The sequence below is a fragment of the Phyllopteryx taeniolatus genome, chromosome 5 (assembly GCF_024500385.1).
Source record: "Phyllopteryx taeniolatus isolate TA_2022b chromosome 5, UOR_Ptae_1.2, whole genome shotgun sequence".
NCBI classification, from domain to species: domain Eukaryota; kingdom Metazoa; phylum Chordata; class Actinopteri; order Syngnathiformes; family Syngnathidae; genus Phyllopteryx; species Phyllopteryx taeniolatus.
In genome coordinates this window covers 6253416-6269583 of record NC_084506.1, presented here as the reverse complement: position 1 = coordinate 6269583, position 16168 = coordinate 6253416, and the positions used below count along the sequence as shown (strand labels likewise).

Here is a 16168-nt window from a genome sequence, read left to right as displayed (position 1 = left end):
CGTAGCACAGCAACAACACCCTCCCCCCCCCAAAAAAAAAGACAGAAAAAGAAGCCAAAATCGATTAAATCCACTTTTGCTCGTCAGTCCGACGCGAGTGAAAACAAGTGAAAGTTGGGCACCGTCGGAAAGCGACCCGGGTCCGCTCGCGAGACGACGGCGACGATTGAGTGGAGGAAACGAAAGCAAACGACTCGTCGTCGTCGGCTGCGTCCATTTTGAAACTTGTCAAACGAGTCGCGGCGGCAGCGCCCGCCGGGGGTTAGTTGCTCAAGTTCTCGCCCCGCCATTCCCGTCCAGCTCGTTACGCATTCCGACACATTCCATTTTCACCAACGAACGCAACGAAATGTGTTACTCGCGTGACTGCGTGTTACCACCAGTGACAACTTTTTTTTTTTCTTCTTCTACCCAACTCATGTTTCGATCAAATACGACTGCGCGACACATATCAACGACAACAATGGATGACATATTAGTGCGCTGTGCTTGTAAAAAAAAAAAAAAAGAGGCAACACTGCCACTCCAGTACAGTATAGATGTTACTAAGAAATAGTTTGTCAAAACAAGGAATCAGATAACAATCTTACAAAAAAGCTGACAATGAATAACATTGACGCTCTGTTACCACCGATATTGCTTTTCGTTTATTTTTATACAGTTCTCTATGGTGCGATGACGGAGAAATTGTTGCTGTATGAAGTAGTCGTAAAGCGAGGACGCCCCGTACTGAAGCGATATGAGGCCAGTTTGACGTGGTACGCGAGTCGACTACATTTCCCAGAGTTCCTCGCGGTCTCTCTCCTTCTCAGCCACTGACGCGCGCACTGGTTGGCACAGGTTGGCACCGGTCCGAGGAGCGCACGCGGCGTGTTTTGTTGGCAGGAACGCCTGCCGGGCACTCGACGCCTTTTTGGGGGTCGCGATGAGCTCCATCCTCGGCTAATTTTGCAGCGGATGATCGCAGTAAGATGCCGACATGGAGATAACAACGCGGCACAGAGCGTCCTTGTACGGAGACATCGGTAAGCAGCTTACGGTTTGGGGACCTTTTTGCTCGGCAAATTGTAGCTTGTCTACAACCGATTTCGTGCACTTATAAATACATATATATATACATTTATTTGTTTTACTACCGTATCTCCACTTCAAAGCTAGTGTCCCGTCCAATTGTGCGTGAAAGTAAGATTGCAAGTGAGGCTAGGCTAATATGAGGCTCATGTATTAGCATTAGCATTAGGATTAGAATTTTGCTGATGCGGCTTATTGTGAGTGTTATTATATATTATTAACGTTAACGCATAAAATAACAGGCCTACTTTATTTGTATGTATGCAGTAAGCAACATTGAGTCTGACTGGTGTGAATGTATGATGACACATTTGGCCGCTCTCCATGTTTGTTATTTATGAATTGAAGACTGAAAGTAAAACTATACTTTGCTGTTTTTGCTGTGTTTTTGAGGGAAAAAAACTGCAATGCCACGAGAATTACGCTTGAAAAAAATAATAATCATAATGTTAGAATAAAAACACAAGTTATGAGAATAAAGTCACTCGTGAGAATACAATTAAAAATGCAAATGAAATGGTAATATGAGAATACAATTGGAATCATATGAGATTTATACAAATAAAATCTCGGTTTAAAAATAAATGAGCGTTTTTGAGAACACTCGTCGTACTGTAAATTCTCCTTGATTATTCTCGCGCAGATAACAAATCATTTTTGTCCGAATTGATTATGAGAATTGTAAAAGTCAAGTGGTAACTATTGAAGGGTGAATCAAGAGCAAGGCACACAAATGTCAATCAATCAACAAATAGCTTGGTGTATTTATTATCATCTCTGTCAAGGAAAAACGGGTCCATGCAACTCTTGCATGGGATCTGGTTAGAGGAGTGAGTTGTATGTTACCGTAGGGCCTTGTTGACCTTTGCAGCTCACGGCCTGGGATTCTGGGCGGAGCGGTCGGCGGTCCACGAGGCGGCGGCGCGAGGCTGCGCGGCGCAGCTGCAGCAGCTGATCCGGGACGGGGCGGCCGTCGACGCCGCGGCCGGCGACGCCATCGCGCCTTTGCACGAGGCCTGCGTCCAGGGACACGCCCGCTGTGTCGCGCTGCTGCTGGCCGCCGGGGCGCAGGTCAGAGTGCGGAACTTGAACTCGCGCTCGGTTCGCAGCAAGGGCGGAACGGGGCTTGCGGGAGGGGAACCGGAATACAGCGAAGGCTATCGGAGGGTTAGGTTGAACACCGACAATATCGTCGAGGCTTAGCAACAGACAACGACAGCAGACACGCGAAAGATGTGAACCCCACTTCAGTAACAGTAACAGAGGTTGCGCAACTCAAAATTTGGCTTGGCATGTATTCTGTACTGTAAAATCCATAAAAAAAACATTGATGAAAAATCCTCAGTATAGCGGGGGTTCACTGTAATAAAACAAAATAGAAGTCTATTGTCAATAACGGAGCCGAGATATTTGTAGCCGTCTCGGCTGTCCCTTGATGAAAATGGGGCGAGGTCGCGATGGCGATTGTGGCGATGTGACAACTCCACAGGTGGAAGCCCGTAACATCGACGGCAGCACCCCCCTGTGCGACGCCTGCGCGGCCGGCAGCCCCGAGTGCGTCGAGCTGCTGCTGGACTACGGCGCCGCCGTCAACCCGCCGCTCTGCATGTCCTCGCCGCTTCACGAGGCCTGCGTGCGAGGTGACGCCCGCGCATCCGTTCTTCTGTCGCGCTTGCCGTCATGCGGGTGGCCCGGAGCCCCCTATGGGCGAGACCATTTATTATGGTCGCGCATGTACTAGTGCCTGACCGATATGGATTTTTTGAGGCAGTTCCGATATTTGGCAGGAAAAAAATTCCGATAACCGATTAATTGGACGATTGATTTAAGAAAAATTATAATGACTAAAATAAGTTATTTTTTGGTCCCTAAACGCTTATGACAATTAAGACAGAGTATAAATAACAGGCAGAACATTTGACTGTTCTACAATGTGTTGTCCTTTTAGTATTTATTTAACTTTAAAACTCAGAGAAAAATGCGGTGATTATTTAAAAAAAAAAAAAAGTTTTTTTTTTTTTACTGATTTTTGTTTTTGTTTTCAGGCGTGTTATTTTGAATGTCATTATCTTTGTCTTGTAATGTGTTAATATGTAAACAAAATAAAATGAATAATAGGCAAAAATCGATTTGAAAACAATAATAATGATAAAATCGGCCCGCCGAATAATCAGTATTGAATATATTTTTTTAAATGTACAATTGTTTCTTTTGCTTATTTATCTATTTTAGTGTTTACCCGAAAATATTTCAGATCAATATTAGAAAACCCCCCCACTAATTTAGGGGAAAACGCAGCAAGTAAATAAGAGAATTTCCATTTTTGAAATGATTTATCTTGCACTGTACATTTTTAGTAATTTTAGTACACTCTTTTATTTTTCTGCACTTTATTTTCAAATGTCTTTCGATGTTTGTTTTAAAATGCTTTTAATCATGTAAAGCACATTGCGTTACCTCGTGTATGTAATGTGCCATATTAAAAAAAAAAATTTAAAAAAAATGCAATGAATATTACGAGTCTCGATAACGTTGATGCTCCGTGCATCAGTCAATCAACACACAAATGCAAAATGAGAACACTCACACGGCGCTGCTGTCGGCCACAACTCGCGCCCGGACGCTCACGCGCAGACTCATCGACGACCCATGGGGCCCCGCCTCTTAAAGGCACACAAGTACCACTAGTAACTTGACTTTATAATCCCAGTATATTTTTTCTTTTACAAAACGCCCCCCCAAAAAAGTGTTTTTTTGGGGGCGGAGCTGCAACGGCTGAACGAAATTTCAATTCATTTCAATGGGCAAAATTGATTTGAGTGCGCGTGTGCTGTGGACAGGCAGTTCGGCTTGCGTGTCGCTGCTGATGGAGCGCGGCGCCCGGATGGAGGCTCGCGACTGCTGCTACGGAACGCCGCTCCACGTCGCCTGCGCCTGCCAACACTACGACTGCACCAAACTGCTCCTCAATGCCGGTCAGTGCTTCGGTCGCGACGAGTCACCAGTGAGCTCGCTTCACTCAGTGACGTGAAAACAAAAATGGAGCAATGAAGGTCATGTGATGCCCTGGCACGTGGGCAAGGACAGCCACAGTCGCCAATGCATACATTCTTTTGCCATGTTATTATTATGACTTTTTTTTCTTCAATTTATCATATTTTTTACCGTTTTTGGTCATACCTTTACCAGATTTGTGTCCATGATTTGTCAGGGGACTTTTGTCATATTTTCTTTAGTTTCGTTAGATTTTCATATTTTTTTTTCGGGTCAGAATTTTGTTGTTTTTTCCCCTCAGTTTTTGGGTGTGGTTCTCTTAGCTTTTTTTTTTGCCGTATTTTAGTAATGTATTTTCAGCTTTTTTTTGTAGATTTTATTCGGGGTGTGATTGTTTTTATTTTTTTCTTTCAAATCTTGTCAGGTTTCTCAATTTTTTGACCTAAGGTTTTTTTTTTGACAGTTTTTTGTAAGTCGTTGTCTTTTTTTTTTTTTTAATAAATGATTATGTCTCATATTTTTGTCCATTTACGGTCATATTTTTGTCGGTGATTTGTCAGATATTTGTCCGGTCTTCTTTTTTCATGTTTTTGCCAGGAATTATTCTGTCAATTTGAGGAGTTCGGTTCCTGCGAATGCGCCGCAGTCTTTTACTAAAGTACACTAATTCAGTCATAAAGTCATAAGTACAGTAAATAGTTACCTGCAAAATAACTAACAGTGTATTCTTACGCCGCTGTACAAATGAGTGATTTCTGCGTCCGCTTTTGAGTGACTTGTCCCGCCCCGTTTCCTCGGCACGATCCCGCGAAGGCGCGAACGTGAACGCGGCCAAGCTTCACGAGACGGCGCTCCATCACGCCGCCAAGACGCGCCGCGTGGACCTGATCGAGCTGCTGCTGGAGTTCGGCGCCGACCCGCACGCCCGAGACTTGGCGGGCAAGAAGGCCGTCCAGTACACGGCGCCGGGATCGCCAGCACACTGCTGCTTTCGCTTCTACGAGGGTACGCTCGCCCGCACGATGTCCATCATGAGCGGTTTTTGCCTCACGGCTACCTTGGCTTACGGGTGACCTCGTTTAGGCAGTTTCCCCACTCATGAGCTGATGTCGCTTGGTCCGTTTTTGTTTTTGTTTTTTGCTTTGTGTGTTTTGAGGATACATTTAAGTTGCAAGCGTTCTCCAGGTATAAGAACAGATCATTTATTGATCTCCAGAGGGGAAATTCGGGTGTAACAGCAGTTTAAAAAAAACAACAAAAATATGCGGAGTGAAGGAAAAAAAATAAAATAATTGTTGACCATTTATGTTCATAATTCTGTCCAGATTTGTTTCTAAAGTTTGTCAGATTTTAGTTTTTGTCTCTTCATTTTTGTCGGTTTTTTTCCATACACACACACACACATATATATATATATATATATATATTTTTTAACAGGTTTTGACTATTTTAGTCATATTTTTACATATTTTTATAATTTGTCATGTGTTTGTCCATCTTTGGTAATATTTTTGCCAGATTTTGTCCGTTTGTCAGGATATTTAATTGGTTAAATTGTATTTTATTTTATTATTTTTGTTGTACGGCAGGTTTGTCAGGTTTTTTTGCTGTAGTTTAGTCAGTGTGGTTTTTTTTTTTATTAAAAAAAAAAAAATCTTTCAATTCTTTTGTACAGTGTATTTTTCGGTATGTTTTTGTCCAGATTTCTGTCAAAACTTCCAGGATTTTTGTTCTCAGAATTTTTTCTTCTTGATTTGTCAGGTTTGTCAGTTTTTTTTTTTCCCAATTTTTGTCTCTTTTTTTTTTTTTTGCCCTTGCAAGGAGAGCAAGGAGAGATTGCACTTTCAATCAAACCTGACAAACAACCAGAAAACGACAACGCCGGCAACAAGCTGCTGTAGGCCACAGCTCACGCCCAGATTGCTCACACGCACCCTAACCTACCAGAAACTGGGGAAAACAGATTTGATATCCGAGCAATTTGAGTTCTAAGCTTGGTCATACAATGAATTAAACTCTTTAAGTCTAGGTACCACTGTATATGCAAATGTCCATTTAGCACTGTTGGACAGTTGAGGTGTCCTCTGTTTTCTCCCCGCAGACACGCCGCTGAGTCTCCAGCAGGCGACCCGGGTGGCCCTGAGGAGGATCCTGGGTGTGAGGGCGCTGCGCGTTTTTTCCCAGCTGGGTTTGCCCAATCGCATGATTGCTTTTCTGTCGTACTCGCCCCCTCCCGTTTTTGATGTCTGACGAGCGACGTTGGCTACGTGATCGTAAGCATCTGCAAAATCACTTGGAGCATGATTATTCATGTTACTATTATTTTGGATTGAAATTTTGACAGTTTATATGCTGTATGTACATTTGTAAATTAGACATCGGTCTACTACCTCCATGTGATCCGCATGTAAATAAAGCTTCCGCTTACCAAATGGTTTGCAAATATGCAAGCAAAGATTGACTCATCTATTTTTTTTTTTTTTGGGGGGAGGGGGCAGTAAAAAACAACTACACTATTATCTATACAGCGGTGTTGCCAAAATAAATTAAAAAAATTCACACGATGAACTATTAGGTAAAATCTCCAAAACTGAAAAAAAAATAAACAACCTGTCAAAACAATAACCAAAATCTGAAAAACGGACAAAAAGCTGACAAAATATGGCAAAAAAAATAAAATATGTAAAGAAAAAAAATTGCCCCCCCCCCTCCCGAAAAAAAAGCAAAAATCTGCTAAAACCTGTATAAATAGTGAACAGTGAACTCGTCGAAAAATCAACAAAAACCTATTACACCTGAGAAAAAAAAAAATCTAGATAGACCATTGCATGACAGAAAACGGACAAACCTGGCAACTGCTAACAACTTAACAAATTTCTGACAAATATTGCAGATAATATAACAGCCTAATACTGACATTGTGAATCTTACAAAAATCTGGGGAATAAAAAAAAAATCCAACAAAAACTGAGAAATGTGATGAAAATTGGGCAATTTTTGAAAAATAAAATATCTAAATAACTGAATGGTATTTATCAATCAATGAGTCTCCATGATTTATATCTGCCATGAATACATATTTGTTAGCATCTTTGTAAAAACATCCTTCGAGCCGGATTTGAACCAGCGACCTAAGGATTTCAGCTTGGAGCCGCTACAGTCCTCCGCTCTACCAACTGAGCTATCGAAGGGATGAGAAATGCTGTCAAAAATTAACATGAAATAAATCAGCAGGACCAAGCTGGATTACAAATTAATCACGATGAAATTGTCACAATTGTTTTTTCCCAATTATTCTAATGTAAATTGCGGCTCCGACTACCGAAGACAAATTCCTTGTGTTTTTTTGTTTTTTTTGGGGGCAAAATAAAGATGATTCTGATTCTGAAATCAAGGTTTAGTTTTGATTTGGATGTATAGGAGGGCAGTTCATTATTGCAGGCTACTCAGCACTTTTCGTGTTTGTCAGTGCAACACTGGGCCAACTCCAAAACCCAAGATGGAAAAAAAACAACATCCCAGTAAAGGAGCCTCAAAGACTAAATGTTATCATCTTTCAGGAAATGTTATCCGATTTGACAAATGTTTGGACTTGGATCACAATTGCACTCACGTGATTGTGGCAGCCATCGGTTAACAGCCAAAGAACTTTGAACCACTCTCCTGCCAAAACAACAAGAATGGAGTTAGCCTGTCTAGTCAATCATGATGTCAAAATGTCAACTACACAATGAAGGGTAGTGTTTCCATTAGCAATATTAATTGAAGCGGGAAATCGTTCAATGTTGGTGAGTGTTTTATGTGCAAATATAGGCAGTCACACATTTCAAGGGCAAACTAGCAGGTTTTATTTTCTCGGAGCGCTTCCAATGCTAACATGAAAACTCACTTTCTTTTCTCCACAAATGTTATCTTTTTGTAGGCTTGCTTGTAAAACGAAACAAACATGATGCAAAATCTGCTGACTACAAAGTTGCAATGACACCAACTTTACATGAAAAATAAGTGGGACTAATTGACAGTGAGACTTAGAAAATCCCAAAATCCACTTAGACCAGTGACTCCCAATCACCGTGCTGCCGCGGGAAACGATCTAACTTTACTTCATTGATTAATAGGTTCATTCTGTACTTTCAGAGGAAGTAAATTTATGAGTTCATTTTTTTTTACAAAATGATTATTTCAGTTATATTCTTCTGTGACCCTTTTGCTCGGTGGTGTAGAACTATTAAAAATAAATAAATACTGTAAAATCTTCCTTGGCTCAATAATGGAGCCAATAAATGGACACAGTGGAGTTGGCCCACTCTAGTTCTCAGGGGCACCGTTGATTTTTGAGGCACAAATGTTACTTCATATTCTCAAATAATAGAAAACAAAATATGAAAAATCCACTCAGCCGCTAAGAACTGGAGCGGGCTAGCTCTATTGTTGGCACACATTTGTTCAATTGGATAAAAATCTCATGGCACACCACCAAACAAAAGTATTACAAAAGTGATAAACAGGTTAATTGGACATTCTGCCATCTGTAGTGGAAACAATTTCACTGTTTTGCCTGTCACCATATGTCACTGGCACGGAGAGACCAACAAAAACATGCTACTAGTATTCAATAAATAGTCATTTTCAGACCAATAAAGTGAAATGGAATCGTTTCTTGTGGCACATCACACTGGCTGGGAATCACGAACTTCGACAACACCTCATTGGAGTCAAAAGACATCAAATCAATCTGACAAACACGGAGAGAAATGACAGGAATTGCCTTTTTTTAATGTCCAGTCTGCTGCAAGTATTAAAAACATGAAACCAGTGGCGAAGCCGTTCATTCGTCCAGCCATCTCTACACTCCCGTCTCTTTCCTGTCGAGGGAGACCCGCGACCTCTGCGGCCTGAGGCGAGGCCCCGCCGCCGGACATTTTTCGTCTCCGTCGTGGACGGCCGCCGAGCGCCGCTTGGCGCGGGCGACGCCGGCGCCCGGCGTCGCGCCCGATTGGGCCACGGCGCTGCGCAGGCAGTTGAGCCACTGCTGCTTGTGGTAGACGTCGTTGACGTGAAGCGTGTGCGACTGGCCGTGGGACGGGTCTGACGAACTCACGCGGAAAACGTTCTTGGCTGGGTTGGAGGAAAAGAAAAAAAGAAAGAAAAGAAAACCTAATTAAAAGAAAACAAAAAAACATGAAAGAAAAAAAAAAAAAGGTTTTGTAAAGTGTAATTACTGTACATACTGTAGTAGTCGTGCATTTGATCTGTGCCTAAAAGGGGCGGGGCTTAGTGAGTGACATCAAGCTGGAGCCGGCTTGGTCGGTTAGCCTGTTTGTGAGCATCGGGGCGTGAGCTGTGGCATACAGCAGCTCCTTGAGAGTGCTCTCATTTGGCATTTGTGTGTTTGACCGTTTGTCCCGTACAATAAACGGTTGAAAGTGTATTGGTGACTGCGCCTCTCCCTGCCCGCATGTGAAGGTATTACAGAAAAATGAATACAAAAATAAATAAAAATAAACAATGAATCACAAAAACCTGACATCAAAATTCCAAATAAAATCGGCCGGGCGATGAACCCTAACTAGAAAACCTCGTAAGTCAAGGTAGGACTGGATAATAATCTAATGTAATAACAGAGCCTTACAGTGTGCCGTTGCCTTCAAATTGTCAAAAGCATAAAAATAATTAACGACACAATTCCTGCAATCACCACGGCATGTTTACATCTGTAGCTAAATGCACAACAAGAAAAAAAAAAAAAACGTGCAACACTTTTAACAGATCTTTTTCCTGCTGAAAATGTTAGGGCCCACCTTTGTCGCCGTTGGCGAAGGCCCCCCTGAAGGAGCCCCCCATGCGGATCTCGCCGTCCTGCAGGTCTTCCAGCGCCAGGTCCCGGACCGGGATGGGCTGCCGGTACACCTGGAAGCAGCTCCTGTCGTTGCGCGTCACCGGCCGCGTCAGGACCAGCAGCTCCGAGAACAGGAACACGTGCAGCCTCTGCGACCACGACGACAATGTTCTCATCATCATCGTGAAACTTTTTCTTCCAAGGGCCGCATTGTCTATCGCGAGCGTCTATGGAGAGGAAAACACTTAACGCCCATAAAATCCAAACTATCGGGCCCGTCGTTCTGATATTTTCAGAGGTCGACGTGAGCGTGAGCCGAGATGTCCGCATATATTTTGGTGAAGATTGATCGCGGTTAGCGGACATTAAGCCACGTTAAGCTTTTTTTACCCTTACGTTAAGCATTTTAGACTGCAAAAATCGGCATCACCTTCAACTACAACGGTGAGCACCCTTCTAGAATTTTAAGATGTGAATATTATGTACGTATGTTTAAAAGTCTACAAAGTGTTTAAGATTACAGTATAGGAAACATGGCCGCCACTTCGACTTTATTAAACCATTCCCAACTACAGTCTGTTTTATTATGATTTTTATACAACACAGTGCTACTTTTCTTTTTAAAACACCAAATAAATATTGTTTTCTTTTTTTTGGGGGGGGGGGGACTTGAAGGGATGGATGGCATCTCATTTCATTTCATTTCAATGTGGCCAATTACTCGATAAATGAGGAAATAGTTGCGAGCTTGGTCACGGAACAAAAGACAGTTTGAAGTGCTTTAGTCGCAAATATGAGAAGAACACGATTCAACCTTTGCGGATTGCGTGACCTGGATGACTGAAAATCTAAGAAAAAAAAATAATAATAATAAAAATTACGATGTTTAACGCTATGAAGACAGTCAGTTAAAAATGACTTTGGCAATTATGCTCTGAAGTCCAGGGTATGTAAAAATGTGGCTGCCCGTTCCCACGCGCAAAAGTCCCGGTTGAAAATGATGCGTGCGTGCTCGCGTGCGTGCGTGCGTGCGTGCTCACCGAGCCGCTCTTGTTCCGCAGCTCGCCGTGGCACGACAAGCTCCTGCAGCTGTCAATCAAAGGGTCCCGCTGCTTGTCGTCCAGATACTCCAGCTTGTCCACGTAGTACTGACACTCCGACTCGCCTTTCCTCACGTTGATGTCCGACAGAATCCCCTGGATGATTGCCACCTGGACGGGCAAACGGGCGGACAATCGGCACGCAGATCGTACAAATGATTATTATTTTTACTCAACTGCGGCCATTCCCGAACCAAGGTTCCGCACCACACGCGTACCCGCGGGATATTATCCGATTTCACTTAATTTGTCTGAAAACGATTATTTATTAATGACGACTATGCCGGCCACATACATACATTTTTGTTGCCCATGTGTGCGGGGATCGAAGTTCCCCCCCCCCCCCCCCCCCCCTCATTGTGCCGAGGTCTCAATACGGTTATTGTAAATAATCGACATTAAAAAATGAGTTTTCGTTGTGCAGTTAAAAGGGAAATTTGTAATAATTTTATTTTTTAGTCAAAAGCGTAGAAGAGGAAACGTGTACTTTTGCCGCCTCCGATGAATTCGTCAGTGACTATTTTTCAGCGATCGTACCGCCCGCTCCAGGTTGGCGACGTCCGGGTGGTCGGCGGGCGTGTGCCTCATGATCTCCCGCAGGAGCAGCGGGTACTTGACCAGGCGCGAGCGCGGGATGTCCAGGAAGCTCCACAGGTCCAGCTTGCGGCTGAAGGGCGACTCCAGGCAGCGCTGCAGGAAGTCCTGCACTCGCCGGTCCTGCTTCTTCTGGTCCAGAAGCGCCTTGGCCGCCAGCTGGTTGCTGCAGTAGTTTCTGTACGCGTTCAGGCCCGGAAGCTGCGGCGGAAGACGGCGACGGTGACGACGACGTCACAGTTTGACCACTCCCCGATTCGAAGTCCCGCGGGCTTTGCGTCGTTCTCACCCAGTCGATCACCATTTGTCCTATCTGAGCCACCGTCCCGTCGGGGCCCGTTCCGTCAGTCAGCTTCATCAAAAGATCTGCACAAAAATTTGTTTTAAATAAAATGAGACCGCTTAAATTCAAATTCAAGTTGCTTGGATGGATGCAAGTTGCCAAAACCTGACAAATGCAGAATTTTCTTTGCAATTGTCAGAAAATCAAGATATGATACGAGTGACTCAACTTACGCGTTTTATGAGATACGAGCCGTTGTTTGGCTGATTTTTTTTTTTTTTTTTTGCTTTATGTAATGTAAAAAAATACATTACACATTTTTTGTTGGGTATTTTTGTTTTTTTGGGAACCAAACCATTTCCATTCATTTCAACGGGGAAAGATGATTTGAGATACAAGCGTTTTGCATTACAAGCGCCGTCGTGATATGAAGGATTTAGGCAGACTTGTGAACAAGATTTGAGAGAAAAGTGCTTTTTGTGTACACAGAAAAAGTCTCGGAATCTTTGAGTTCATCTCATGAAAAATGCCGGCCAAGAGATAATAATAAAAAAGATGCTGATTGGACGGCTGACCTTCATGCAGCGGTATGTACGCGTCCAGATCCCCGAAGATGTGCGCCAGCTCCTCCTCCGTCATGATGGACAGCTTGAGCATGGGGTCGTGGTACGCCTGAGACAAGTGGCCATGTCACGTTATTATGGAGACCGTTTATGTATTTAAAAAAATAATAATACAAAATTGGCTTTTTCGAACCTTTCGTGCAAGCTGGAGATCCTCGATGAGATCCTGCTCTCCCCTGAAGAGCTCGTAAATGGCCTGGACGAGAAGAAGAAGAGCATATGGGTTACTTCCATCGTCCCTCTCCTACTGTTCGGCTTTGTCGCCAATCATTCACTCGTTCGCTCCTCCGTAATCAGCATGCAGACATCTTAAGATGCCCGGTGGGCGACACGGAGGGCACGATATAGCGGCTCGCCTAAAAAGTGTGCGAAAGACACAACCTCCTGTCGCTTGATCTCCTTGGAGGAGAAGGAGCTCTTCTGGTGAACGTCCAGCGTCTCCGACCACAGCGTGCTGTTCCTTCGCTTGCTGGGAGTGGGCGCGGCCGCCTTGCCGCCGCCTCGGAGCGACGTGCCCGGAGACTTGCCGTCCCCGCGCAGCGACATGGACTGGGAACACAACAATTCCAAAGTGGGCGGGGCACACGCATTCCGATAATCGCGAGGAATTGGAGCATTTCCCCTCCCCTTGCCATCAAAGTCAGCAAAGGCCCGTAAAAGATTATCGTGAGCGGTGATCCTGCGGCGCGAGGTGCTTTCCCCTCCTCTACCTGGATGGTCTGACCGAAACGTCGCACCGCTCCGTTCTTGGACGGAGACATGAAGTTGACGAGAGACGACACTCTGGCCAGCGGTCGCACTTTCTTGTGTGTCGGCTCCTGACAACCACAATAAAGCGTCCTCGTTACACACAAATGGACAAAACGAATGACCACAGCGTTGTTGATGTTCATCGCAGCATTCCCACAAATTTGGGAATGAAGTTCCCAAATTTGAAGTTCGGGTTCTTTTTGTCAAAATTGCATTTATTCTTTGTTTTTCCGCCCGATGTTATCCGGGATTATTAGACTGCAAAAGTCGTGTGCGCTCGCTCTTACCTTGAGGTCGAAACTGGACAGGCTGACCGTGTCGTCTTCCTTTTCTTTGCGCTTTCGCTTCTGTGGCCGCAACGGTTCAAAGGCACATTGAAATGACAGGTTGCCAAATAGTCGGCAGAAATATTGCGTAAACACGCTCGGGTCTGCGACTCATTAATCACTTTCTTTAAAAAAAAAAAAAAAGTGCAGACCTACGTACTGTATGTGTGCCAATACAACAAATATAGCAAATGACCTTTTAGCTTACGGCTAAAACTGGCATCCTTACATGAATAAAAAAGTCTTTATAAAAAAATAAAATAAATGAAATACATTTTTAAATAAGTGTATTATTATGGGACTAAAATAAATCTTTAAATTAAGAGCAAAAGGCGTAGTTTTTCGAGAATAGTCCTATTATTAGGGGAAAAAAGGCGTCTTTTGTGGAATAAAAGACGTAATATGAGAATAAAGTTACTTTTTTTGCAAGTCTACAACCTTTTGGACTTTTTTTTGTGCAAAATAAAGCAACTTTTTAATTCCTACGACATTAGGATTATGGGATCGCCTCGGGAAAACATTTTCTCCTGCAAGACAACGAGTCACGAGGCGCTCATGGTGTTCATTGCGGTCTCACCAGACTGAAGTCCCACGGTGTGCCTGGAGCGAGGAAGGTGAAGGAGCTTCCTCTCTGCAGCAGGGGTCTATCGAGCGGGACAAAAACAAGATTACAGTATGAGCAAATAGAAATGCTTGAATTCCCCGTGAAGCCCCACGACCGAGCTCAAAAATAAATGTACTCTTCAATTTTCTCTCTTGAAATGCTATTAATTAATTCCAGCCGCAACAAAAAAAAAACATTCCTTTTTTGCTTTTCATCGAGAAATATAGCATTATATTGTAGAAAGAACTGGTTTTATAAATTGGAACTAGTGTAGAGTTCAGGAATGTGCGTGTGTGCGGCTGGGGATGACGAATGGATTTGAACAAGCTGCAGTGTATTTACAAAGTGGCGCTGCTGGAGTTTAAAAAAAAAAAAAACAACAACAACAACAAAAAACTTAGGAAGGAAACAGTGTTGTTATTGTGAGTTGCAGTGCAGTGTGGTCTCGGTGCGTGACACCCGCGGGGTGTTCAAGAGAAAACCTCCTCTCGTGTCCTAGTTTTTGCGTTCAATTGAAACACGGTAAGTCTTAGAACATGTTGTTACTACTGTAACTTAAGACACAAGTGGAAGGCGTTATTTTAACAGTATAACGCGTCTTCTTCGAAAGTAGTTTTCCGCAGGAAAATACAAATGACAACATTATTCAAAACAAGTTTTGCAATGAGTTTCCATGTCGTTGTACAAGTGAGGCCATGTGACCTCAGCAAAAATAGTTACAACTTGGACGCACATACCTCGGGTCAAAAATTCCAACAACAGGTGGGGAAATGACCATTTTCAGCGCCATTGAAGCAGTGATTGCCTTTTGCAAAATTAAGTTAAAATGTTTCTTTTGTTTCTTAGCTGGAATTTAACTCGCTCGTCCATTTTTTTTGTGAAGTAGTCACTTCATATATCGACTAAAATGCCAAGTTGTTAACACTGACTGTGTTTTTGCTCAGTAGCTGCTCCCTGTTCGCAGCCATGTTGCGAGTGTAAGTCGCGCACGTCAAAAGAAACAAAAAAAAAACCAACAAAAAAAACGATTAAACGTTTTGAATCAGACGCGTTTGCAGGCAAGTGGAAACGTAGAGTACAATACTTATAAACCATTATCATTTGCCTTTGCTCACACATTAAAATGGAACAAAGTGTGACATTCTTCAGCTGATACGGCACGTGTAACAAGAAAACAAACACGAGAAAAATAAGCTCTTTGGTGAAAAAGCAGCGCCCTAGCATGAGGCATGTGATCCGAAATTTACGGATTCCGAGGGGCACTTGAACGCATCGTTTCACAACTCGCAAACAGACGCAGACCAAAAAAAAAAAAAACAAACAAACAAACGCGGTATTCGTTTTTGTAACCTTGTTGCAACGGTATCTCGTTCGGAGTCGCGCTACAAAGTGCTCGGGTTTAAGTTAAAAGCCGCGGACGTACTTTTTTGAGTTATTTCTGCGTAGCGTTCTCGGCGAAGGCTCAGCCGGGCTGCTGACTCTGGCCGGGGACGAGCTCGATGACGTTTTCCACGACGTCCCTGCTGCGTTCACAACTTCGCTTTCGTCCATTCCGTTTTGAAAAATGTCAATTTGACAATGACAGAATCGGGTCGGAAAACAAAGGCCAATTGAAAAAATAAAGGAGCACAACAGAATGGGACCGAGAACACACACACAACACAACACGGCGGAAGTTTGAATATGGCGGATTATTGGAAATGGACCAATCAGAGACGAGCTCCTCAGTTGATGTCATGGGCCAATCAGAGTGGAGCTCCTAGCTCTGCCGCCGCTGCTGCGGACCAATCAGACAAGAGCTTCCAACTCCGCTGCTCGGCGAACAATACAAGTGGGAGGAGAATTACACAATATGAAATATGATATTGCGAAACAAAGATAACAATATGAAGATGGGAAGCAATATTGCCATTTTTACAAATATGGCATAAGAGTTATGATACGATAAGTACAATGCTAGCAAAACAATGCTTTCCCGCAGAAT

The 16168-nt window shown here is 43.4% G+C and overlaps 2 protein-coding genes and 1 non-coding gene across 8 annotated transcripts; 1 reads left to right on the top strand and 2 right to left on the bottom strand.

Annotated features, from left to right (window-relative positions):
- Positions 1-59: 59 nt before the first annotated feature.
- Positions 60-10478, top strand: LOC133478386 (ankyrin repeat and SOCS box protein 13-like). Of its 4 annotated transcripts, XM_061774407.1 has the most exons (8): positions 60-261; positions 662-758; positions 841-1025; positions 1943-2142; positions 2561-2711; positions 3912-4046; positions 4879-5070; positions 6167-6520. In XM_061774407.1, the coding sequence occupies exons 3-8, from the start codon at positions 980-982 to the stop codon at positions 6313-6315; spliced, it is 873 nt and encodes a 290-aa protein (XP_061630391.1). In that variant the 5' UTR covers positions 60-261; positions 662-758; positions 841-979; the 3' UTR covers positions 6316-6520. The 4 variants fall into 4 exon arrangements, with proteins under 4 accessions (XP_061630391.1, XP_061630392.1, XP_061630393.1 ...); XM_061774404.1 differs by lacking the exons at positions 60-261; positions 662-758 and adding an exon at positions 9860-10478 and having other exon boundaries at positions 6167-6338; XM_061774408.1 differs by lacking the exons at positions 60-261; positions 2561-2711 and having other exon boundaries at positions 464-758.
- trnay-gua (transfer RNA tyrosine (anticodon GUA)) lies at positions 7169-7256 on the bottom strand. The gene is given in 2 exon segments: positions 7169-7204; positions 7220-7256. It is a non-coding gene; the product is annotated as a tRNA-Tyr (tRNA).
- On the bottom strand, positions 7902-16124 carry LOC133478383 (neuroepithelial cell-transforming gene 1 protein-like). Of its 3 annotated transcripts, none has more exons than XM_061774389.1 (12): positions 15608-16124; positions 14158-14224; positions 13542-13601; positions 13215-13322; positions 12886-13053; positions 12638-12700; positions 12457-12553; positions 11888-11964; positions 11542-11799; positions 10945-11115; positions 9867-10131; positions 7902-9183 (listed from the first exon to the last, which is right to left on the bottom strand). In XM_061774389.1, the coding sequence occupies exons 1-12, from the start codon at positions 15733-15735 to the stop codon at positions 8912-8914; spliced, it is 1734 nt and encodes a 577-aa protein (XP_061630373.1). In that variant the 5' UTR covers positions 15736-16124; the 3' UTR covers positions 7902-8911. The 3 variants fall into 3 exon arrangements, with proteins under 3 accessions (XP_061630373.1, XP_061630376.1, XP_061630375.1); XM_061774392.1 differs by having other exon boundaries at positions 9867-10053; positions 15608-16117; XM_061774391.1 differs by lacking the exon at positions 15608-16124 and adding an exon at positions 14922-15126.
- Positions 16125-16168: the final 44 nt, after the last annotated feature.